The sequence below is a fragment of the Homalodisca vitripennis genome, chromosome 7 (assembly GCF_021130785.1).
Source record: "Homalodisca vitripennis isolate AUS2020 chromosome 7, UT_GWSS_2.1, whole genome shotgun sequence".
Classification (NCBI taxonomy): domain Eukaryota; kingdom Metazoa; phylum Arthropoda; class Insecta; order Hemiptera; family Cicadellidae; genus Homalodisca; species Homalodisca vitripennis.
In genome coordinates, this window is record NC_060213.1 from 64259168 (window position 1) to 64285439 (window position 26272).

Here is a 26272-nt window from a genome sequence, read left to right on the forward strand (position 1 = left end):
ACAGTAGAACAAAACGAAAATGATAATTACGACATTAGGGTTATTTGGGAAGATTCCATCATCCAGGTGAGGAGTAATGGTCACTCTCCAGAAACTTATAGAAGTGATGTAGTTGATCAAGAGTGCATGCAAAGACAAGGATTAGTCAGGCAGGCCAATAGACTGTGATTTTGTTGTCTTATTTGTTTAAATCATTTCCGCAAGAAACAAAATTGCTGTGTGGCGGCTATGCATCCAATACCAAGCGGGATTAGGTTCTGAGTTCCCGTGAGGTGTGTTTAGTAATTAAGTGATGAATTGAGTATGTGCTAATTAAGTAAGAGCTGGGAGGTTACAGACTTGGGATTAACAATGTCAGAGCATTTATCGGGTCTAAATGATTCTTGCAATAGAGATGGGGGATGCTGAAGTTTTTGATTGATTCTATGAGAGGTATTAATGGTCAAGTGGTATTGAAGTTTGTCCACTGCACATTGCTGAGACAGTTGATCGAATTTGCATCAGTAGTTTAGTCACTCTATAGAGGCTTCATTAGCGATTCAGAAAATCTAGAAGCTCTAGGTCATAGGAACTCTTTGGAATCCACTTCTTATAGGGCAAACTCTAGGATAGCAAAGGTCTAGAGACTGGTCAACTTGGTCTGCAGATATGTAGATTTCTTCTTCAACAGCCAGGATAAGATTTATAGAGTCACCATTGACTTTTTTTCAAGACATTATCTTCTTGTAATACAGTTTTACAATTATTGTTTTTTGACATCAATCTAAGCAATAGGCCTAATATCAATTTGTATAGGTAAAAATCCGATCCATCAATATGATGGTAATTGTCCTAATTCTAAAGGACATCCTGCATGTTGACATTACCTTCTTGCTTGATTCTTCAGTGGTCTTTTTTGCCATTACTACATATTTTACTGTTTTTTATCCACCGAAGCATATCCCCTTGAACTGGATTACCTTCATACTGGGCAGGATAAGTTGGTCATCTAGTGAAACAGATGACCTTGCTCTTTGCCGTATTTATATTCATCCTCCATTTCATCAGCCAAGAGTCGAGCAGTTATATATGTATCTTTATATAGACGCAGGACTGCCGAATGATGACCGACGAGACATAGAGATTGGGCGTTGTTTGGCGTATATGGCGACAGATATCCTAGGGATGATAGGGATATCTTTTGTATCTACATAAACAACGGTCATCCTAGAACTGAATCCTTTGGCACACCAATAGTGATAATTATCAATACTAACCACAGGATTACTTGGAGACATCACACCAGTGATGGTTTTAGGTGTCCCCATTCACATCCTTGAAGGCTGTTGATAACACCTGTTTACTGTCATAAGCTTCTAAGCATGATGCAATGAGAAACATGGATATGGAAGTATGTAATTTTTTCTAGTTACACAAAAACACCACACACATTATTTGTTTGAAAAATGTTTTCCATTTTTTTAAACATTCCTGATATTGCACTTTTTTGGGGGGAGACATCACTACATCTAAGCCTTTAGTATAATTTCATGAAAAATAAACATTCCCTCTTATATTTTTCTAAATTGACATGTTTCATAGTCAACTATGAGTGGTAGCAAACCTATAGAATTAGGACATGTTATATTGATGGATCGGATTTTTACCTATACAAATTGATATTAGGCCTATTGCTTAGATTGATGTCAAAAAACAATAATTGTAAAACTGTATTACAAAAGGTTCTGTTTTATCTGAAAAAATTATTTTTTTTTGTTTTTTTTCAGTTTTTATTGCTGAGACAAACAATCTGGGGTAACTTTTATTTTGTGTGGTTAACAGCGTTAAAATATAATTAGAATAGATAAGGGTAATTAATACAGGGAGAGAAAAATATTAAACATGGTTTGTGTAAGATTAATTTACTTTCTTTATCTTTAAACATTTTAAACTTGTAGAACATTTTTGGGAGTGCTCTCCATAGGATCAAGCAAAGGATGATCATGGTGGCTACAACAACTGCAAGGATGTCCAGGAGAGCCAGCTGGTACCAGGACAGTTGTGTGGCAGCAGACTGAGATAATGCATTTCTTTAGTATCAAATCTACATGAATAATTATTTCGATATTCGATTTTGTTCAGAGTGTTCAGCTTCAAGGGACACATTTGGAAGAAGACTCGAGTACTTAGTAGTCTTCATGGGATGGTGTTATCTTAATTTTCCTTTTTCTTTTTTGTCACTTTTGGTTGTTTCTTCCAGACAAACAATAATGAGTATATCCTCCTTAAGACAAAGCAAATGATGACAATGACAGCCACGACAGCTGCCAGAACATCTAGGAGAGCCAGCTGGTACCAGGACAGTTGTGTGGCAGCAGATCTCAGGTGATGAGCTCCTTTATGTCTCAGCACATACTCCACCCAGAACACTGCTGAGTCAGCTGGGGAAATTGGTCTGTCCCGGAATATGCGAGATAGTCGCTGAGCATTCTCTTTGTACCTGTGAACAAAGTTTTTAATGGTATAATTAATTTCTTGTCAGTGTTTATTACACCAAAGACGCAGTAGACGAGTACACCATGTCTCCAAGTTTTAAGTGTTACGTCATTGTTAAAATCCAGATACAGTATGGCTACAGTATGGATTACAACATGAAATTAGCAAGTTGATAGCTTTAACATTTTAACCTTATCCTCGATTTTTCAGCCCTAAATCCAGAGGAATTAGCTAGTTCATTGGCAAAAAATTATTTTACAACATTTATGCACTTTTACTCTTTTCAATCAGTCAGTTGTATTCCCCACAATTCCAATAATAGTGAATAATAGGAAAATGTAATCTTTTTACCAAACAATCAAAAATCACTCCTTGGCACTAAAAATCAGGCTCCTTTACAACATTTTTATCTATGCTCTTCACCAGCAAATAAATGTTCGTACTGTTCTATGGTTTCATATATAAGAGTGAACTTATATTTCATCCATTGACGACGTGTTCCTTATTTAAAAACCTTGTACAAATAAATAAATATTTACAATAGTATGCACATTATTGGTTGAGCTTTAGCAAAGTCTATCACTCATGGGACTGGAATAATTTTATTTCTCTCTGTCTTTTTGTTTATCTCTCTACACGATATCTCAGGAATAAACTGACCGATACTTTAAATTTTGGAAGAAGCTTCCTTTATGAGGAACACTGAGTTCGATGATGGTGCATATCGCACCATAAGATTTGGCTGAGCATTAGCAGATATTTTTACATTGGTCTTATGGCAACTATATGCCTACAGTCATCACACAATTTCTCTTTTGTCTGCCAGGGATGTAAAAATTTCTTTTCTGTACGATATCTGTCCGCAGGACATCTAAAGAATGAAAAGACCTATATAGATTTGAAATGCATGCAACCTTAGTGAAGGCTGTTACGCGACACATGATGTAAGTGTACTCTTACATTATGTTATTATATAAGAACAAAAAGGTTGATGATTCTCTATACAGAGTGTTTTTCTTTAAATTTTGTTACATGGAGACCTGTTCATATTAAATTGCTAGTTGAAATGAACTCATTTCAAAAAAGCATTCATCTATTCATGGTTTATTTTAAAAGAGGTCAAAGAACATCATCAAATATTAATTTTGATTGGTTGATTAACAGAAAGGGTTTCACCAAAACAGTTTCAATTTTGAACACATCATAAGATTTTCTTGAAAAATTTGGATTTTTTTATTGCTTATTTAATTTTTATGAACTAAATGAATGCTAAACACAGAATAATAATCCAGATGACTGAAAACTATTTCAAATTCTCAAAAGAAAGCTACTACTAGCTTAAAATAACCTTAATATGCATCTATGACTATATTTTCATGCTGACTTATACAAGACATAAAGACCTGCTTGCTATTACTATTAGCAGAAAATTTGTTTTTTGACATACACACAGTGGCGTCGGGCCGGGGGGGCACGGGGAGGCACGCGCCCCCCCCAACATTATGCAAAAAAAGAAAAAAATAATATAAATTATCTTTAAATTACGTATATGTATACACTAAAAGTTACGAATGATGAATAACTAATATAGATCCCCCGTTAGTCTATTTTTCTGTATGCATCTAATTTGATTCTGTGTGTGTAAAGTATGCGCGTGTTACAACTAAATTTACAAGTGCCCCGAGTGAGCCGACTCTGGCCGGTTGCGCCCGAGCTGGAGCAGCCGGATCGAATGCACCCGAGCCCAGCCGACGCCGGCCGAGGGCCTCCGAGCATTGACGACGCCTGGCGGAGGGATATCATACCAGCTCAGTGCGCGTGTGTTGTGTTGTGTAGGTGGTCGCCACGTTTTATTCGTTCAATAAGCTTATTGTTACTAGCTGAGCTGCTATTGTTTGTGTAATTTTTGCGGATGTTCGTTTGTTATCATGTCTAAGAAACAGTCCTCTGTACTAACATTCTTTAAAAAACTTGGAAATTCAAGTGAAAGTGTAAATGAAGATAGACATTTTAGCGGGAAGTAGCACTGGAGGTAGCGTTGGTGATGAATCGCCATCTTGTTTACGCCCAGATCGTGATGCTACATTCCAGGGCGAAAGTAGAGATCCTTCATTGGGAGTACAAAGTGCAGATATTTTGCAAAAGGAGCATTTCAGCCTGTTGATTGTTTTTAGGTAAGCAAGATTCAATCCAAATCGAGGCAGTTCAAAGAATCCTGGTACAGTGAATTTAATTGGGTCGAATATAGCCCCATTAAAGACGCTGCATTTTGTTACCCATGCCGACTATTTTGTCAACATAAGTCTGGTCGCGGGGAGGAGTCATTCACTAAACTGGGCATGAACAATTGGAAGAAAGCTTTGGAAAAATTCAGGAAACATGAGAATAGTGAAATGCATCAAAAATCTAAACAGTTTCTCAATGAGTATAGAAAAGCAGGAAGCACGGTAGCAGATTCGTTTGTCCTCGGCACATACTAAAAATGGTTTGAGATGAATAGGAGGTATTTAAAATTCATAATTGAAAACATCCTATTTCCTTGGAAAACAGAATCTTGCCTTAAGAATACATGATGAGAGTACTGCTTCATTTAACAGGGGAACTTTATAGAACTGCTACAACTGAGATCTACTCAAATGGAGGAAGGAATCCAAACATTAATGAAATCCCCAGTCCATTCATACAAAAGTGCCCAGGTACAAAATGAGATAATAGATTGCATAAAAAGTGAAATGCTTCAACAAATTGTCCAAGAGGTGAGTGAGGCTTTGGCCTACTCAATTATTTGTGATGAAACTACGGATATTTCAACCCGTGAACAGCTTAGCATTTGCATTCGATACATTACTAAAATAGATGGGACACATTAAAATCAATGAAAGGTTTTTGGGCTTCGTTGATATGTCAGTACACTACTGGTGAAAATTTACATCACACTATTAAAACAGTATCTGCAGCAGTTGGGTATAAGCTTAAATAAAATTCACGGCCCAGGCATATGATGGAGCTAGTAACATGAGCGGCAAATTCAAAGGTGTTGCCTCAAGGTTCCAAGAAGAAGAGCCTAAAGCTTTGTACACACACTGCCATGCCCACTTGCTTGATCTGGCTGTTCAGAGATTTTGTGAAGAAATAAGACAGCTTCGGAATTGCTTATCCATAGTAAATCACCTGTATAACTTAATTTAATGCATCAGCTAACAGGTTTTCAATATTTGAATCAATATGTAAGCAAAGCGGAGAAACAAAAATGAAAAGACTGGTGAGCTTGTCTCGAACTAGATGGACAGTTCGACACAAAGCAATCCATGTAATTCTAGAGCAGCTCCCTGAAGTGTACGAAACTTTGGAAGTTATTGCAAACGATGTATCAAATCGTAAAATTGCAGCCGAAGCTGATGGTCTAGCCAAACAAATCAGCACATTTGAATTTTGTATTCAGTTTAAAACTATTGCACAGCGTTTTGAGTCAGACTGATATACTCTCCAAAGAACTGCAGAGTGAATCTCTTGACATTTCTAAGGTTTTTGCAAAAGTTGAATCAGTCATTGACTGTTTTAAAACTGGACAGAAATGATGATGGCTTTATTCAGATGTGGAATGAGTCAGAAGAACAGTGTAACAAATATGGTATGAAAGGTTTTGTCAGTTGAAAGGCCTTCACTACCACGCAAACGGAAGATTCCGAAAAAACTTGAAGCTAGTAGTAGCTCTTCAGATGCTGCATTTCATCAATCACCTTAACCTGAACCTGAACAGAATGTTCAAGACTGGCATTTACTTTGCTGCTTTAGACACAGTAATTGTAAACCTGCAATCTCGTTTTTCCAAGAACGATTATGATAAAATCAACTGCATTGCCCAGTTACTATTTAATTGGACCGAAATTGACAACAACGCTGTTTATGGCAATCCAAAAGTTTTTATAACTTGTCTTTAAGTTTCTCTGTACATCTTAAGTTTTTTCACTGTTATGCAAAGAACAATTTTGTCAAAACAGACAAAGCAACCACAAGAATAACGTTCCAAGAGTTGGCTGATTTTTTTATTGAGAATGATCTTCAAGCCAGTGCACCAGATGTTTGGCAGCTAACTAGAAATATCACTTTCGTGGCCTATCACAACAGCAAGCGCAGAAAGATCGTTTTCTACACTACGAAGGCTAAAGACATTTCTTCGAAGCACCATGACAGAAGACCGCTTAAGTGGGCTTGCCCTGATGTCTATTGAGCAAGAATTGACGTCTGAATACATGAAAGATAAAAAACTAGATCTGTTAGTTTGACAGATTTTCAAATCTAGCCGATAGGAGGCTAATGCTTCATTAGAAGTAACGAAAATTGGTTCGTTTGAAAACCATTACTGTAGTTCTGTTTCACCTTAAAACTTTGTCTTGTACACAAATTTGTTTTTGTGTTATAAATGTCCTTGCAGTTATGTCTAGAATAGAAATAAACTTGGTATAATTTGAAATTGAGTCTTTTTACAATCCATCAATATAGTAAAAATTGATTAAAACCAATGTTTAACAAAAAAAAACACATATACTTTACTTTAGTTCTTAAGTGGTAGTTTTCAAAAAAAGTTTCCACGGGACCCCCCCCCCCCCCGGAGACCCCGTGCCCCCCCAAATTATTAGGTCACGCTACGCCTATGTATACACATATAGGAGGAAATCCAAAGTAACAAAAAGTGATATAATGTGTCAATAGTGAGAATCTGCTACTATCTACTTCTCTAGTAGTATTTTGGCTACTAAGTGCCAAATAGATTAATATTGCAACAATTAAGGCCTGAAAAAGCCATGGATTAAAAGATCCATTATGTGGTTCATACAATCACCACTGTCTAGAAATATTAATTATAATTTTTCAAAGTTTAGAAATTTAAAATTATAGAGATGGATAAGTATTCAATATTTTAGGTTATATTTCTATTTTACATATAAAATAACCATTGTTTTTAATGGTACTAGTTTCTCAATGGCAGTTTTTAGAATATGAATGGAACAAAGTATTACATATCAACTAGTGATAGGCTACAATTCTTTGTTTGAAGTTTGTTTTTGACAAAGGAAGGATTGTGAAGAAAACAGAATTTTCTAGACATTTGCCATCCCTTTAGTGATACAATACTTTCAGGAAGGATTGTGAAGAAAACAGAATTTTCCAGACATTTGCCATCCCTTTAGTGATACAATACTTTCAGTAACACTACGTTTTGAGATCTGCAATCTGATTTCTTCTTCAGCTAAATAACTAAACTAATGCATGACTAAGATCTATATTAAAGTAAACAAAACATACCAGAGCGTTGTGACACGCATAAGTCAGAAACCACAACAGTCATGTTGCGTGTCTATTCCATGCACACTAACTCTAAAACATGCACTACTCGTACACAACTACTAAATTACTACACAAATACTTCTACTAAATTACTATTATACATACTAAGTACACAACTTGTACCACTGGTGTGACAACTAGTTGACTAGACTAGCAAACTTTGGCTGGGACAACCAGCTGAACTACATTATTACTTCAAAACCATCTCAGTCAGAAAGATGGCATTGAGTAGTACAGAGCTTATGTTTCTTGTCCTTTTAAATAAAAAGGAGTAGGAGACCTGATGTTAGTACGTAGATTTAGCACAGGACCATGTAACACAATATTTTATGACTTTTGTGATAATAAAAGTAAATTTTAAAATTATTTCCGTTTGCCTAAATCTTTGTTTGATAGTTACTTTCCCATATAAAGATTTATAATTATAAGGTGTCCACTTCGACTGTGCAACCTATAGCATATAAAAAACTGTTCAATATATCCAAAATGACAGTGGTTTAAAGTTATAAATATGAAACAGTTTGGTTGTAATTCTTTTCAATACATTCTTGAAGCTCTTGCCTTATTGGAAATGATATATTAATTCAAACAAACTCTCCAATAACATAAAGTTTTTTTATTTTTGTGAAGCCTTTCGTACTCAATGAGTACATCTTCGGACTCACACAACTGAATGAAAGTAATAATAACAATAGTAACATAAACAATTTTGTACTAAATAAAAACATATGTCATTAAAAATGCAAAGAGGTAATATTCTATGACAGCACAGTATGTTATTTGTATATATAAAAATAAAGTTTATATTTAGTTAAATCAAATAAAGTAACGGTGAATTTTGAAAAATTTTTTCAATATATTCAAAAAAAATAATTTTCAAAATTCACCGTTACTTTATTTGATTTAACTAAATATAAACTTTATTTTTATATATACATATAACATACTGTGCTGTCATAGAATATTACCTCTTTGTATTTTTAATGACATATGTTTTTATTTAGTACAAAATTGTTTATGTTACTATTGTTATTATTACTTTCATTCAGTTGTGTGAGTCCGAAGATGTACTCATTGAGTACGAAAGGCCTCACAAAAATAAAAAACTTTATGTTATTGGAGAGTTTGTTTGAATTAATATATTCTTTTCAATAGTTAAAATAGTAAAACCCTGAGAAACAACTCCAAATATGAGGAACAACACAAGCCGCCATTTTGTATGGATTGAACTGTTTGAAGTTGAATTAGAACCATTGTGTTCTCCTAATAGAGATCTTTAAATGGCTGTTACTACTCAACCAGTCAACCTGTGCTTCATTTCAGATTGTCTCCTGATTCTTCAAGGGTCACCCTCTAATATAATGAAAACAGATATTTGTATCAAAAAGTAGATATTTTTGAATAATATTGATATTTATAGTTTTAATCCTTTGTCTGCAATAGTTCAAAAAATATAAAACTGTCTCCACATGAACTGACTTGTTTCTCGGCAATGACGGTCGTAATGTCGGATGTTGATAACGTATTAATCACACTAAGGTTTTATTACGGAATCAGGACACGATACTAAAGGTCACTTAACAACAATGAAATTTGTGTTTTTATTACTTTTGAATTACTACTAACACAACTGTTGTTAAACATCTGAATACAAATGTTTTATTCCATAATCAATAGTCCTTCCAGCTCAGTCGGTAGATGTAGATAAAGAATCTGTTGACTTTGTGACAACTGAAATATTAGTAATTTATTCTCATGGGATTTGCACATATTCAGTATCTTGAAAAGAGTTGAAGATACAAAAAAACATGTATAACAAAGACTTTAGGAAATGCTGCGAGTCATAGAACAGTAATTCATGAACACTTGTCCTGTCCTCAGGCTGCTATTTATGTGATAAATGATTACCTAATGATAGAAAAAATTTTAAATGCTTTTTAGCATCTTACGTATTTCATAATGTAGACGAATTTTTGGCAAGAACTGGGAAACCATGTAATCATTACAAAGATCCCGAACTGAAGTGGGAATAATTGGTACCGAATGAATTGTATGTCTGTGAGAAAGAATTGTGGTACAGAAGTCCAGATTTTAGTGTAACTGATTGTAATATGATGTTTGCTTTATAACTGTATTGATGCTGCAAACAAGATTTGACTATTGACCTTCATAAATAATGGAATAATAATATGAATTTTTAAAATTGTACAGTCGTTACATTGAATCGAAATGGCATACTAAGCTGGGCATTGAACTTATTCGAGATGTTTACAAAAAGTTCTGCAATAAACTACAAGAAATACAGTACAAATGTACTGCAAAGAGATAATCCAGATTTAAGACAATAAACACATTGATTTGTAGTGGCTTTTTCGTTCTTATTGTATTGAGTGCAATTAAAAATAGATGAGACTCACTTCTTAGAACAGAGACAGTTAATCAGAGGGCGGTTAATCGTAGGACAGTTAAGAGGTTGCCTACTGTAATTGATTTAGCATATTTTAAATACAAAATACATGACTTACTTTTGGTTTTTCAAAACAGAGCTCAAAGCTGAATGAAGAGTTTCTTCAGTGAGATCTTTAAGGTCAATTTTAATCCCAATACCTTTATGCTCATTAAATTTTACGTTATAAGGTTGATCAATATAAAAAGGTATTCCGACAGTTGGTACACCTGAGTGAATTGCTTCCAATTGGCTGTTGAGTCCTCCATGTGTTATAAATGCCACACAGTTGGGGTGTTCTGAAACAAAATGTCATCAAGATTATGTGGATTTTGTTATTTTTATTTAAAGAAATGCTATTATTCTTAAATGTTGTATCTTAAACATAAACAATACATGTCTATAAATATTTTGGTAATTTTAATTTTATGTATCTTGTTTCATTCCTTATTCTCTACTTTGCACTTCTCATTATCATTATGGTACCTTTATAGGTATCCTGGTATGCTGTATTTAGTCACCATTGTAGTGTTACTCTACAGGAAGCTGGATTTTTCCAGACATTTGCCATCGTTAAGATACAAGGAATCAGTAGCACTAGGTTTCACAGTTAAAAGTTTTAAATCTTTGAAGAAAACAATTTGGCAAATCTGGTTTAAGATCTGTTAACAAATCTATACGTATTCTGACAGGAAATTAATTTTTAAACATATGCTGTATGTGTTAACATTCCCATAATTTAACTTCAATGTTTGAGAAATAAATAGATGAGCTTATAAAAATGATCAGTTAAGACTTGTCTCAGTTATTTAAATATTTTAGAAACACTAAAAGTAAACTACATATTGAAACTTGGCCCTCCTAACATTTAATATTCTTTACAATATGAAACTACTTCTTAACAACAAGAACTTATAAATAGATTTGCTTCTCTAATATTAGAATTAAATATCAGGAATCAAAGGAAAAAAGAATACAAATCATATAAGACAGTCATTTTAGTTATTAAAAAGATGTGTTCGTCCTACTTTTGCTGCACTATTTAAGTTTCTTTTTATTATTATTATCTAAATGCCTTACGGCTGACTTGGAATTACACCATGAAGTCAATTTTCACTTAAAAAATGTTTGCACTGATTTCATCTGCGATTGGCTTTGATCATTATTCCTCGATTAGGCTATATGATTCTTTTTATGGTTGTCAGAAATCGGCTTATTTCCTTGTATAATGTTGTGTCAAAAATAAATGTTGTTTATTTAAGTAAACATGTGTGTTGTATAATAGTCTGTTTCACTTGTTTATGTGTTAAAAAAAATATATTGTTGTAATTGAAAAGAGAAATTATAGTTTCTCTATAATAGAGCTATCTCTGTATTCAATTTTTCCAGTAATTAATATGTTTATATTTTAATTCTGTTAATCATATGTTGCAAAATGCAATGTAATGTTTGACTGTTCTTATGATTGATTTTTGTAAAATTTGTATTTTTCTGTTTTTAATAAATTTACAATCTATCTTTTAATATCCTTAATGTTCAATTGGTCACAGGTCCAGCATTATTAAAAGATGGATTTCAAAGTGTGAGTAGAAAAACTGACACAAACTCGTCATGACAATGATGAAAGCATCAATGGAGCTGATACCAAACATCATAGTGTATTTGATCTTGTTCTGGGAACACAAGGTTGCCCTGATAAACCAAAGGAGGGCACAGCGGAAAGTAAGAAAGGTTCATGAATTAGCTGTTCAGGCTTATAAAAAGGAGGATTCCTTGGAACAATTACTTATTGTGAGTGTCCTTAAGTGCACATCTAGTGTTGACTGCTACAAGCAAGTATGCTAAGGATATTTGGTAGGATCTGTTAAGTGTTTATGAGCAATCGTCTAGTCAGAGACTTAGAGGGATGAAGGGACAGTTCTTTACATTGAGCATGGATGCGAATGAAGATATCTTTAAGTACATTATTCAAGACATCAACGTTTTCTTTGTGAAATATATGTACAATTGTCAAAGTACGAAAAACGGCTTTATCTGAACTTGCGTTGATGACAAGGATTATGAATACTTTACCAAATGACAATCTGATACACAACAATGGGAATGTGAGCTAATGCTGCGCTTGTGATCCAAGCATTCAGTTCCGTGTATGAACGCTTGCTGCATCACTTCCAATAGAGTTCCAATAGAGATTATGTCAGGACCCAGGATGCTTTATGAAAAGTCAGGTCTGTTTAGGCAAAATCTGGACATTTGGTAACTCTGGTCCTGCTAGCAGCATTTTATATATGTATATTTCTCCATATGTCATATTGCTGTGGCGATCTGGAGAGCACTGGATTTGAGAAATATGCACGTTTTTAAACTGCAGAAAAAGGCAATAAGAATCATCAGTGGCTTTTTGCCTAGGACTTCTACAGAAACTTCTTTTGGCTACAATAACTTCTTATTGACTATTCCCTCCTCGTATATTTTGGATGCTCTCACCCGTTTAAAAAGAAATTCTCATATTTAAAACAATCATACCTCTATAGCCTTTCCGTTATGAAACACTGACCATTTGACTATTGCATGCCACAAACTTCTTTGTTCAAAACCTAAATTTGCAATAGTATACTACAAAGCAAAAAGTAATGCCTTGATGACATCTCTTAAGTCACAGACTGATTGTAATTAAAATCTTTACTGCTGCAGCTGCTTAGGGAATAGTATTGTATTCTGAACTTTTCAAATAATCACAGAGGTTAGATAGTGAAATGATGGCTTATTTAGTTCATGTTAACATTTATATATATATGCCATATTAATCTATTTTGACTATTGCCTGTAAATAACTTTTTGGCAAATAAAGATTCTGAATCTGAATGCATGCTATATAAGCTAGCTATAATTGGTCTGACTATATTTTATGGTCTTCTACATTTGATAAAATTATTACCCAGTATTCCCATCTGAGGTGCCCACTTGACGATTTTCACATTGTCTGAAAGGCCTGGGATAGTCTCAGCCTCAATCTTCCACAATACTTTCTGAGGTATTTTTTTAAACACGTTCAAAAATATTTGGAGTACCTGATTCGGCAACTGGTGTGCAGGAATTATTGTGCCAAAACTGAAATACACTACACCCTCTGTTGCGTTTTCCATAAATTCCTTAATATCCTGAAAAAAAAAAAAACAAAAATTGATTTCTTCCTTTATTTTGCATTTTTCAATGTTTGTGTGCAAACAATATTACTGAATGTTTATGAGAAATAGACCACATATGAAGCTCACAATAAATTAATTGTATAACTACTTTAGCTTACTGAGAGCTTATAGTTCAGATGATATTTTTAAAGAACTTCATCTAAGTGGGAATTCCAGTTCTAAATTACTATTGATTGTCAGTTCTAAAAGTTTTAGGCTATTTATGGGATTAACTGGATTTATTGTTGATTATTGTTTTTGGATTGATTAGTAGTTTAGTTTGATGGGTTTGACAAATCTGAATAGGATAAAGTAATATCCTCGTCACATTTCATTTTTTTGAGCTTACTTTACTACTCTCCCTTTACTTTTACCTTTTTTACTCATTTTTATTCCTTCCACCACTCTAAATATGCCATGCCACAATGTCTAAGAATCCAATTCCATGGGTACCTTATGTGCATATATTCATAATTTAGTTCATTAAATTGAATTTATAAACTATGTTTAAATAATATCCATTAAAAACTATACATTGTCATTGCTGTCTATAGTACACTTTTATTTCTCGAAATGCTTCGTATTTCATGTTTTATTTAAAACTGAAATCTTTACATTCTTTCCATTTTTTCCATGAAAAGATTAATTTGGACTATTGAGTGAATTTTAAAATAAATAGCCACATTGGTCAAGCCTTCCTTACAAACATTTTATTGAAGTGAAAACTTCTTTAGGCGCGTTGAGCGTTTTGGTAGAGGGTAAAATCCTCGGTTCGCGTCACCGACATGCTAATGATACTAACCTGCATGAAAAAGTCAGTCTCGCTGTGTTTTTTAACCGTAGACTTGGCCGCGGACTACTAACCTGCATGAAAAAGTCAGTCTCGCTGTGTTAAAACTGTCCCGGCGGAGTATGAAAACAGACTGCGAAAATCAGTGACCTTTACGGCTTCCTCTCGTGATTTAAAAGTGAAGCCAATGTCGTACAATTCTGTAAGATGCGTCAAATTAAAGCTCTTAATATTGGCAATCTATTGGTTACATTTTTAAATATTAAAAAAATTTCGAAATAATTTTGATTATTGTTTACATTTTACATAGCGTTTACAATGACAAGAAAAAAGTAGTAAGCGAGGATTTTTTTTATTTTTTGGTCAGACAAAATTTGTCAGCGAGAAAGTTGTGTGAAAATAGATGAATATTTTTTTTGTAATTTATCATTTTTTTATTGGAAGTTTAGTTTAGCCTGTAGTAGCGTATGAAGTGATAAGTGAACTTTTCTGCCGGAACTGTAGTTGGCGCATTGGCTCACTGATACCGTATTAACTCAATAAACTAGTTTATTGTGCAATAAAAATACCTTTACGAAAGAACCAAGTTAATTTAACTAATTTATTAGTTTTAAAAATATTGTGGGTTTAATTGATATTGCAATTATATACTTTATCCGTAGCAATAACTGTATTATTTACAACGGTGTTCAACTCACTGTTGTTCACTCGGTGTTTACTCACTTGTATTCTATGTTTAACTAACTATTAATTATACAGATAAATGAATAATGAAAACAACGAATATATTTTTAAACATTTTTAATATTTGTACGAATATTTGTATTTAAAATTTAGCATTATTCATTTTAATTATGTTTTTTAATATTTAACCTCTTCATCATGAAATGAGTATTATTACGGTATATAAGATTTATCTTACTAGCGTGGTAAAATAGATTTCTAGTTATTTGATAATATTTTTTCGTGGATTTTAAAATTGGAAAATTAAAAAAATGTTATAATAATTTTAGATTCTATGAAATATGTTCATTTATTGTTTTTATTAAGATATTGTTAAGATAATTGTATATTAATTATTTTTTCAACCACTTTGTATTTATATTTTGTTCATGATTTGTTTAACCCATCATATGTAACTAATAAATAAAACGTAAAAAAATTTCATATAATTTTTGCATATAGTTTTAATTACTCTCAACTTAATAGTTCCGTTTTCACTTCTATCGGCAGTCCCACGACTGCTACTGTTTTTTATTTCTATTTATATATATATATAATTGCAAATAAATTATTTATTAGATTAGTCAAGTAAGCTGCACTGACTTAAGTTTTATGTTTTTCATATCAATGTGACCATGTGTTACAGTATTTTACAGCCTGCAGCAACGCGTAAATCAAGCATATTATTTATGTTATTCCACTACAATATAGTCCATAAATTATTATTACTTTTATTATTACTATTTTATTACTTTTTGTGGAAATAGTTTATACTATAAGAATACTTCTTAATGCAGTATTAACAATGAAATAGTAGTGAAGTTTAGAAATTTGGTGAATTGAATCTTCAAAGAAACAACTGCAAATTAATCATTACTAATTTTTATTTCCATGACAGCAACTCCATAAATTCGAAAGGCTGTTATCCCTTAACATTACCGCATTTAATCTAAAATAACCATAGATGTATCTAGGATGACCTAATAAGGGGGGTTACCTCTACAAAATGTTTGTACCTCCCATTCAAGCTGAGGTACAGGAGCACCTCCCCCCCACCCGCCAGCCAGAATATGTTAAATGCTAAAAATATTTCAAATTGTTAGCTTGACAGCCATTTGAGAGCATATTATTCTTATTTTATGCTCTACAAAAACAGCCATAACATAAGTGAAATTTAACCTTTTCGATACCGCCCAATAACATAAAAGAATTTCAAGAAAATGATTAATTAATGATGTATTAATGAGAATAACAGAGGGTCGGGAAAATGGCTTTATCTTAAAAACTGCAAGATACATCCTTCACCTTTTACCTAGAATTTATACATTATATAAAAAAAATATATAATACTTGTATTATTTCAATAATATGTACCGGTATTTTAAATTTAACTGTTTTTTAAGTTTCATAACATGTCTTCCCTGATAAAAAATATTGGGATATAAATTGACATGATTATAGAGGATATATTTACTGTGTATACAACTACAGAAATTTGAAGACATGAAATTAGAAAATGATTTTTTTACCTCGGCTGAGCAGTTGACGTTCACTGTGTGCATTGCTTATAGACGCAGCAGACTCTCAACGATGAACAAATATAGACATAGAAAATATGAACTTCAAGTTAAATATAATTTACAAAGTACTTGTTTCATTAATTTGGTTGTGTAATTTTAGGTTTTAATACAAAAGAAACACGTTATAGCGTTCTGTTGATAGCTATGATAGTAATTAATGAACTTACACAAATATAAATCGACAAACAATAAATCTATTTTGTTTTTTTTGTAATTTTAATCATACTAGACACTTCAGACTCTATTGTCACATTAGGCGTTCTTTTGGGTTACAGTTTTAGACAAACTACGACAGGCATAAGTATGAACAGAAGCAGCTTTTACTTCTATTTTTATGCTTTATGAAACTGGAAATCCTTGAACTATTATGAACTGGGGATCAGTAATTTACATATTTGGTTGTGTAATTTTAGGTTTTAATACAAAAGAAACACGTTATAGCGTTCTGTTGATAGCTATGATAGTAATTAATGAACTTACACAAATAGCCTATTTACTCATTTTCTTTGGTTGTAAATAGTGTGATTAATTTACAATGTCAGTAAATCATATTTACCTGGGGAAGTACAACTCTATCTGAAGCAACTGAAATTCCTCCGATTGGTACGATGTTTGGGGTATAGGGTTGAGGGTCTAAGGGTGGGTAGACATTAAGCAAAGTCAGCGAGACATCGCTAACCATCTTAGCAGCATTTGGAGTGCCAGGGTACTGGTAGTACTTTTTAATTATAGCATCTTGCTTGGCCAGTTGGAATGAATAGTAATAAAACAGAGTCAAGGAAACAGAAATAAAGTTCTGTAGCCTTTCAACAAAGGTCATTTGACTCATGAACAAGAAAGATAGTGAATCTGGCACTGTTGCTATTGACAAGGCATTGCCTGCCTCCCTGTTCATAGTGGAATAATAAGCAAATGCCTGTGAAACTATTGTTGGAGCATTAAACTTGTGGCCAAATACTAGAATAGAATCAAACGTGGACGCTGTAATCACTAAGTCAAAATGGTCTTTTGACTCAATAAGTTTTCTTATGTTTTTGTGTTGGAATGTGTCTTCACAAATGATATTAGAAAACTCCCAAACTCTCAATGCTGCAAGACCAAAAACTGAACCTCTGGGTAGTTGTCTTTCAATTTCTTCATATGTTAAATTATCTGTAACAAAGTTTCATAGATTAATTTAAACTTTTAACATTACATGTCCACTTACATAGATTCAGATTTAAACATTCTTTATTCGTACATCTATATTGTATAACAATATCATCACAAGTAAGTTGTATACATATAAATGAATGTACGTAGCATATCAATAAACAATATGTGAGAAAAATAAATGTTTCAATCTTTTATCCTAATGAATTCTTTAGAATTCAATGATTACACTACCAGGAGATTGTCTTAGATATCTAATTGAATTACTTGATACAGCTAAACTTTAAACCTTCATTATATAAATATAACAAAATATGATACACAATTTCAAAGTAATATTTTAGTTTTAAGTATTAAAAGAGTTAGAAATGTATAATCCACCCTCTGTAAGCAATCTAAAAACCCCACAGAAGTGTGCAAGATGTGATTGTAAAGCCTAAGCTATCTGTGAAATCAGGTTCCATTCAATGCATAAAATTTTCTGTGTATTTTCAAAATATAGTTGTTTCAAAACCCTAATAAACTGTAATTTAAATGAGACCAATTTTTTAAGAAATAATAGTTCAAGATGTTGGACTTTATATGACTAAGTGAATGTAGGTAAGTGAATACATCATGTAAGTAGAAAAGTTACACAACTTACCAAATAAATTCTCTGCAGAAGTGTGGATTTCAATGTGGGTGTAGTTTGCTATTGGCTTGTTTGGTGGAAAGGGACTATACTCAACGATTTCATGCCCTCTTTGGGCTAGAGCCCTCAGAACTGAGGAGTGAAAGATTTGGTGGCTTCTTCCAGGAAATGGCAGGATAGCAAGGATTCTTGCACTGAGAGTGTTGGTTATAATACTCAGAAGAGTGGCCCACAGTAAAGTAGCTTGCATTGTTTCTCCACAACCTGAAAAGATACAGAAATCTGATACTGAGGAAAATGGAAATAAAAGAAACATTTAGACTGTTTGGGACACAGCCTTATTTCTAAAAAACTAGCATCATTAGGAGGTATCGCAAAAGATCGGTTTGCGAGCTACCTGCAAGGACGATCTCAGGTTCCTGAGCTACAGCACACCGCATCTGGACTTACAAACACAATCAGGTCAAACCCCCAGCCGATCAAGAGAGGAGTCCCTCAGGGATCTGTGCTGGGCCCTGCACTATTTATATTGTTCACTAATGACATTCCCTCTTTTACACAAAACCACAGTACTCACTAATGTACGCAGATGACACAACTCTCCTGATAAAAAAACGACTCAGCAGAAGAACTTTATTCCAACTCCTTGAAATGGATTGGAACTCTTAAAAATGCAAAAACAGCCTATTATGCAATTGTTGAATCTCATATGAGATATGGGTTGGTACTTTGGGGTTGCTCTTTTGGAAACCTCAATAAAAATTTGTCCTACAAAAGAAAGTAGTTAGATCTCTAATCGGCCTAGAGCCTTTTTAGAGCTGTCAACAAGCCTTTCAGTCACTGTTATAGCCTTCAACATCTACGAAGCCATCTTAAATGTGGACAGGCTAGACCTACAAACAAAGGGACAGCCACAACTACCACACTCACCACACCTCCAAATACATCTTACCTCAACATTAGACTGCACTTTATGGGAAGAAACCCTCTTACATCTGCCGAAAACTCAGAAACTTGCTACCAGACTTCCTCAGGAACTTATCAGGAAATAAACTCAAGAAATAACTTTGAGATTTTCTAGTGACAAGACCGGTATACAGTTTAAAAGAGAATATAAAAACTTTTAATATTTAAAATAAGAGACAATAATCAATTACTTTTTGACACAAAAAGAATAAAGGTACAGTGTGGTTTTGAACTTGAAACCCTTAAATTCAAAATCTGTCAGTCAACACAATGAGCCATCCAGTAATCATTATAAAACTGTCAAACTAGACAATTATAGTTGAAGGTAGATTAGGTTGTCTGAGATGTCAGTCACTGTCCAAGGGTCAGTAGTTCCTGATAAGAAGGGTAGACCTTTCTTATCTCTCTATAATTTAATTATACCAGATCCAACAAAGTTATTAAAATGTTTTGAAAAATATCACACTTAATAAATATAGTGACAAACTTACTACCTTTTATAAGTACCACTTACAAAAACTACACAATTTGATATGAGAAATTACTTTAAAAATCAATTTTAAACCACTTAAATAGAGAAATTTAGTGGACTGAAATAACAGGGATCCTGTTTCCATCTGGATGAACTTTAACCTGCCTAAGCCCTCTGTTGGTTTATGTGTCGAGCTAGTCCGCATTCCAATCCATAATCTATAATAAACCTGTAATGTGTTGTGCTCTATATTGGTAACTCACAATGTGGATATCATGTGTTGTTTTTAATAGGAATAGGTTTTATGATAATGCCATTATTGTAATCACTTTTAAAATAATAATTTGGAATATTCCCTTTATCCAGACCCAAAAACCACAGTCCAATTGAAAAAGTGTATTTATGACAAAGGATTTTGGAATACATAATCTCGTAAAATTTTTAGATAAATTTAGTATTTTTTATTCCACATCTCAAACAATTCCCTTTGACCGTAAGGATATCCCTCCTCCCAAAAAATTAATCTCTAGATATGGTACTGGTATTTAACTTGTATACATGATTATAAATACTACTATATGTGAAGAAAAGAAAACACGATTTTTCTGGACATTTGCCTTTGTTCAGTGATAAAAATGTCCTTTGAGGATCCTTCCTTGTACATCCCTGTCTATGGCTTAATAAATTTTATGGTTGGATTAGAGGCTATATGTAATATACAAGATATAGAAATTGAATTATAAAAAAATTATTTCCAGTTACCAAAGTCTGTCCATATGTCTGCCCCCTGTTTGTATGTATGTGCAATAACTGTTAACAGAAAATTCCTAGAGATATGAAAATTGGAACATGGGTTGAAAGAAGAACCATATTGATTTTGTGGTCAACAGCTTAAAGGGCAGTCCACCCGTCTGTGTGATAACTCTTGATACAAAGGTAGTTGATAATTTAAACTTGGTGTATAGCTTTCTCTTGGTCTAAGGAAGAACCATATTGATATTGAGGTTAAAAAGTCAAAGAGCAGTCCACCCATCTGTGCAGTAACCCTTGATACAAAGATAGTCGATAATTGAATCTTTGTGTATAGGTTTCTCTTGGTCCAAGGAAGAACCATATTGATTTTGAGGTCAATAGATCAAAGAGCACTCCACCCATCTGTGCAGTAACTCTTGATACAAAGATGTCAATACCTGAAACTGTGTGTATAGGTCTCTCTTGGTTCAAGGAAGAACCATATTGATTTTGAGGTCAAAAGGTCAAAGGGCAATCCGTCGTCTGTCTGTTTGATAACTCTTTCATTACGTTGTTCTGGGTCCTTCTATACTTCATTGTATCAGTTTATTTTATAGGAGTTGTTTATTTGAAATGCAAATTAAACTTTCAATAAAATTATTACAGTAAAAATTGAATTATTAAATTGTACTTGTAACCACAAGCTAAGTTTATTTTTAGAATATTTTGCAGTTTGTACCTCTGTTGTGTAGTAATTAAGGAGTTGTACTGAAGTATTCAGCATCTGAAAGACATTCATTTGGTTTGGATATTACTTGCTAATAATGTTAAGAAGTTGTTTGAAGGCTGACATACAGGTATAATTAGAAATGATTGTAAAACTTGGAAATATATTGAACCAAAACTGGTTTGAACAGTATCTGAAAAACTAATTCTTTATGCAATTTTTTTAGCAGATTTTGGAAGACATGTTTAACACCTTTTAAGTGATTAATTTTAAAGAAAAATATGGACAATAATCTGAATGAACAAACAGAATTCTCCCTTAAAGACACAAAGAATAATTTTTTTATTAAAACATTCAAATAAACACAATTAAACATTGACTAATCCTAAACAGTAAACAATAATTATACAATGAGTAAAATATTATCATAGGATTTAATAATGAAACAACATTCATGTATAAACGTTTTGCAAAATTAATGAAACTTACTACTACTTACTATTGACAGTTCTCCGGCTGAAACTATGCTCAATTGTCTCTCTTCCACTATTTCTGAGTTGTTTTCCTAAGCTGTTATCAAGACTGGACTTAGCTCCTTTGTTAGAGCTAAGGTTAAGTAAGGTTGTCAAGCCACCTTAACTATTGGGTTAGGGTGACTGACACATCAGATTTGTAAACAAAACTCCTGTAAACTCTAATCAAAATAAGTAATCATAGAAACTTGCCAGTTTTGACAAATTTATAAAAATTCAACCTTTATTTATCTGTTCAAATGAAAAGAGTTACATATAAAGAATATTCAATCAGTGTAAAACCTTAACAACAGTGACCATTACCAAATACACATTTAGAGTATACTGTATATTAGATTGTTAAATGTTAATTTAATATTTTTAGGTTAGCATGATCTTATATTAATAAGAATATTTTTTTAGTTCTTTCTCAAATTACCATACAATGACAGATGAGTTGTCTAATTGCCTGTCAAAATATAATGATTAAAAATACAAAAGTTGGAATGTGGCTAGGGGTAAATTACAAGCAAGGTTAAATTATAGCTCTTCTTTTTACTTTAGGGGCAAGTAAATTGGTTACATGTACGTACATGTAGACAGTTACGTTTAGTAAAATTAATTCAGGCAGCTGACTTATTAAGTGCTTCAGGAAGTATAAAATAGCGTCCAAAGTAGAAACTCAGGAAGATTCCCCTACTGGATATGCAATTTTAATGTATGTCTTTCCAAATTTCAGGGGGCTTTAACCCCCTGAGCTTTTTATATATGCCATCTATGTGGGGGCAATTCAGATGAGTAGTTTATTTGATAAAACACTGTCAGCATTTTACAAAAATTTGCAAGGAAGAAACAGTTATAAATACGTATTTTAGATTGAATTACATATTTACTATCTGAAAATGTAAAAATTGGCATTTTAAAATGTTTTCTTCACAATTAAGTGTACCAAGGTACTAAGGTGTTGTGAACTTGAATACATAATTAATTAATGTGTTGACAAGAGTTTGAAAATTAACAACTAATTGTTTTATAGACGTTTATTTAAGGTTACATTCCAAATATAATGCTTATGATATTTATTTGCTTGACCAAAAATTAAAGCTTCCTGTAACCAAATTATTACTTGAATTGAGCTGATGTAAAAGTTCATAAGATGTTACTAGTGTGACTTAAGTAATGGTAAATAGTAAAAACTGTGTAAAGATAGATTACATGATACAAGAATGTGTAGAGTATGTTGTATGTGATAACAGAGTCAGTTTAACATGAAAGAGACAAATCATTTTTTATTTTTTTTATTTTTATTTTTATTTTTTTTTTATTATTTCAACGGTATAACCATTTCAACAAGTAAGTTTTAATTTTATCTACATGCATAATAATTGACCAAGAAACTAATTAATTAGTAGACCAAAACAAAAACCATAGAAAATGCAACCAGTAAACAAAACAATAGATACATAATGAAACAAATAGATATGAATTGTAAGATGCATAACAAGAAAGTATAAATAAACAGTCTTTGGTATTTAATAAATCATCTTTGATTTATTAATACCAAAGACTGTTTAAGGGAATACCACATTAATTTTTTTTATTATTTTTCATTTTATATTTGTTTCTTGTTCTTTATTATTTCATTATAGTTTGAAATATAATACATATACATTTAAAATTACTAAGCCGTTCAAATAAATGTTCTAATTTCATATGGTATGTTGTTGATTTTTCCATTTTTGATTCTTATACCAATGTACCTTTTTAAATATTGAATTCGTGCCTCATATTTCATTTGGATTATACTGCTCTTTATTCCCTTTAGCAGTTATAAAAAAATCAAGCCTAGACTATCTACAGAAAGTTTTGAAACAATATAATAATAATAGTTTTGGGTTCTACTTCAGAGTGCATGTCTGCATGTTCAAATGATTCTTTCAATAATGCTCTATAATCACGGACACCAAAACAAGGTTTTATTGTAATTGAAATACTCAAGTTAGGAGTTGGAATTCAATAGTAATTTAAACTCTGGTTACTTATACAGGGTAAAGGTATGGTAAGAACTCTTGGCCGATGCTGGTGCAAACTGTCTACTTGGGTTCAAGGTGCTTGATCAAATGTAGCAAATAAAAGCTAATATAAAAAAACTGAGGAGGTAACCAAAAAGGTGCTGCTGGTGTAGCAGCAAGAACTAAGAAGAGGCAGTTGGAAGACATGAAAGAAGAAGAAGAGTTTTATGGGCTAGGAATAGATGCTGTTGTATGAATAAAACAACATTTTCTCTTTTGGCTCGATTTCCCGATAACTTCCACTTCAGGCAAGGACATAGCCAATGAGGGAGTCCAAAGGGACCAGACCACCCCCCCCCCTGAATTTTCAATGACTTTCTTAGTAAACGGATGTTGATATTTAAATCATACAGTATTACTATATTAGCTCTTATTTGACCTTTATTACCAAATCAATTTAAACTCACTTAACTATGCAGCCTCTTAAGCCTGACTTCTGTTTATATGACTGTCTTTATGAGCTCTATTTACTGATTGTCTCGACAGGTGTGACAAGGTGTGAAGGTGTGACCCTTTGATTTTGTCTTGAACCTCCCAAATTTTTTCTGGCTATGTCCTTGACTTCAGGTACACTTTATTCAATATGTTTTCAACATATTTCCTTGAAATTTCACTACATATTCCTTTCAACTACGATTGTATAGTATATCTGCATTTATTGTAAAATAATCATTTTTTAAAAATCATATAGCAAATATTCAAGTTTTTTAATGTTATTTTATTTAAAACATATATGTATTTTTTTACAAAATCTTGAAGGTATATGAACGTCATAAACATTTTCTAGCTTAAAACAAGCTACCTTTAAAAATATGGGGGAGGGCTTGAGCACCCTGAGACTCCCCTCCCCCCACCTTTTATATGCCTTTACAATAGTATCAACTTTTACACTGCCTAATCAGAAAAAATAGCTTAGTAGTGTTTTGTAATAAATTCTATATTAATTGTGCAGCTTAAAATGTACACGATGACCATGATTTTTCATAATTTTCAGGTCAAAATATTTTTTAAGTAAACTTTAATTTACATTGCTTTGTTCATGGAATATAATGCAAAGTGACTTTTTCTATATTTAAAACTAAAGGCCTTTCATCCTTTTGTGAATTTCTGATTTGGCACTTTTTACCTTTACTTAGGAAGTGCAGTGAAGACTAATGTGCAAAAATTATCAGGCTTATGTAGTATTTTTCTTAAAGAATCTGATTCTTTGGAGAAGCATCTTAAGGTTATTGATAAGTTGGAGATGATGCAGATTAAAATTTTGGTTTTTTTTATCCCAATCCAGAATATTTTGTCAAACTGGAAGCAGTGCAAAGGTCCTTTTAGGTGCAATTTCTAAGCTTCTTGTCCTAAGAGAACAAAAACATTTTGGCCGATACCTAGTTGGACTTGGATTTGCAGTCTTTTCATTATAGAGTCGATAAATGGATTTGGAAATCTGCTGCCTATGTGCCATCACGATAGCACTCTCCACCCACACTGATGACCACCATATCACTCCTCCCCCTCATCCACACCTTGGATAATGCAGATCTATAAGAATAAATGTCATACAATACCGTACTCTGTTGTCACTTGAAAGTTCAGGTTTCACACTATTTAGCGGAATACAAAAGGTATAAATTGATAAATATATTATACTACAGAAAGGTGTAAAAAAATTATCTATTGGTTAAACTCTAACAATAACCAAAAATACCAAATATTTTAAAATAATTTATCAAAATAAGATCATTACTAGAAGATTCAAATGGATCGCAACTCTTAACAAAATATTTAGCACTCAAGCACTCAAGAAATCACCTCACAGAACTGCTATGTACTCGCAAACTATCTGCTACACCATCTCCATATGGATGTGCTGTCTATTCTCTTTTAAAGACAAAGCTACCACTAATTATTTCTCTAAAGGTGGTATCATACCATGGGGTGTGACAATGTACTTCTGTTGCCATTGAAACTGTAATACATATATGTAATAATTATGTATATGTAAATTATTATATAAACTTGCTTAGTTTAAGTAATCAGTATTACTGAAAAAAATAAATTGTTATAATATTCTCAGTTAAACCCTATATAAAAATTTAATGTTAGGGTGAATTAATGACATCTTTAGTGACCCACTAATTGTACAACAGGATTGCCGCAAAGTTCAATGACCTCTACAACCATTTTTTAATTTTTATTAATTACTTACTGAACCTCAATTTTAATGGAAATATCAAAGTTTTTGCTGATAATATTGCTCTTCTTTACGCACAAAATGATAAATTGAATACAAAATTCCATAAATTATAATTGTTTATTTCTTAGGAAATGGTGCTCCATTAATCAAATGCAAGTAAATGTTAGTAAGTTAAAATTTATAAATTTTTATTCCACTAGTTCTTACCCTCTCCATTTATATTCCATTCCAAAACCTGCAACACTCAATCATATGCCTGTTACCTTTAA

General features: G+C 32.6%; 1 protein-coding gene across 1 annotated transcript; it reads right to left on the reverse strand.

Annotated features, from left to right (window-relative positions):
- Positions 1-1891: 1891 nt before the first annotated feature.
- LOC124365939 (UDP-glycosyltransferase UGT5-like) lies at positions 1892-21829 on the reverse strand. The gene is made up of 6 exons (XM_046822075.1): positions 21731-21829; positions 18347-18598; positions 17108-17703; positions 13209-13431; positions 10350-10569; positions 1892-2479 (listed from the first exon to the last, which is right to left on the reverse strand). The coding sequence occupies exons 2-6, from the start codon at positions 18582-18584 to the stop codon at positions 2194-2196; spliced, it is 1563 nt and encodes a 520-aa protein (XP_046678031.1). The 5' UTR covers positions 18585-18598; positions 21731-21829; the 3' UTR covers positions 1892-2193.
- Between the last annotated feature and the right edge of the window lie 4443 nt (positions 21830-26272).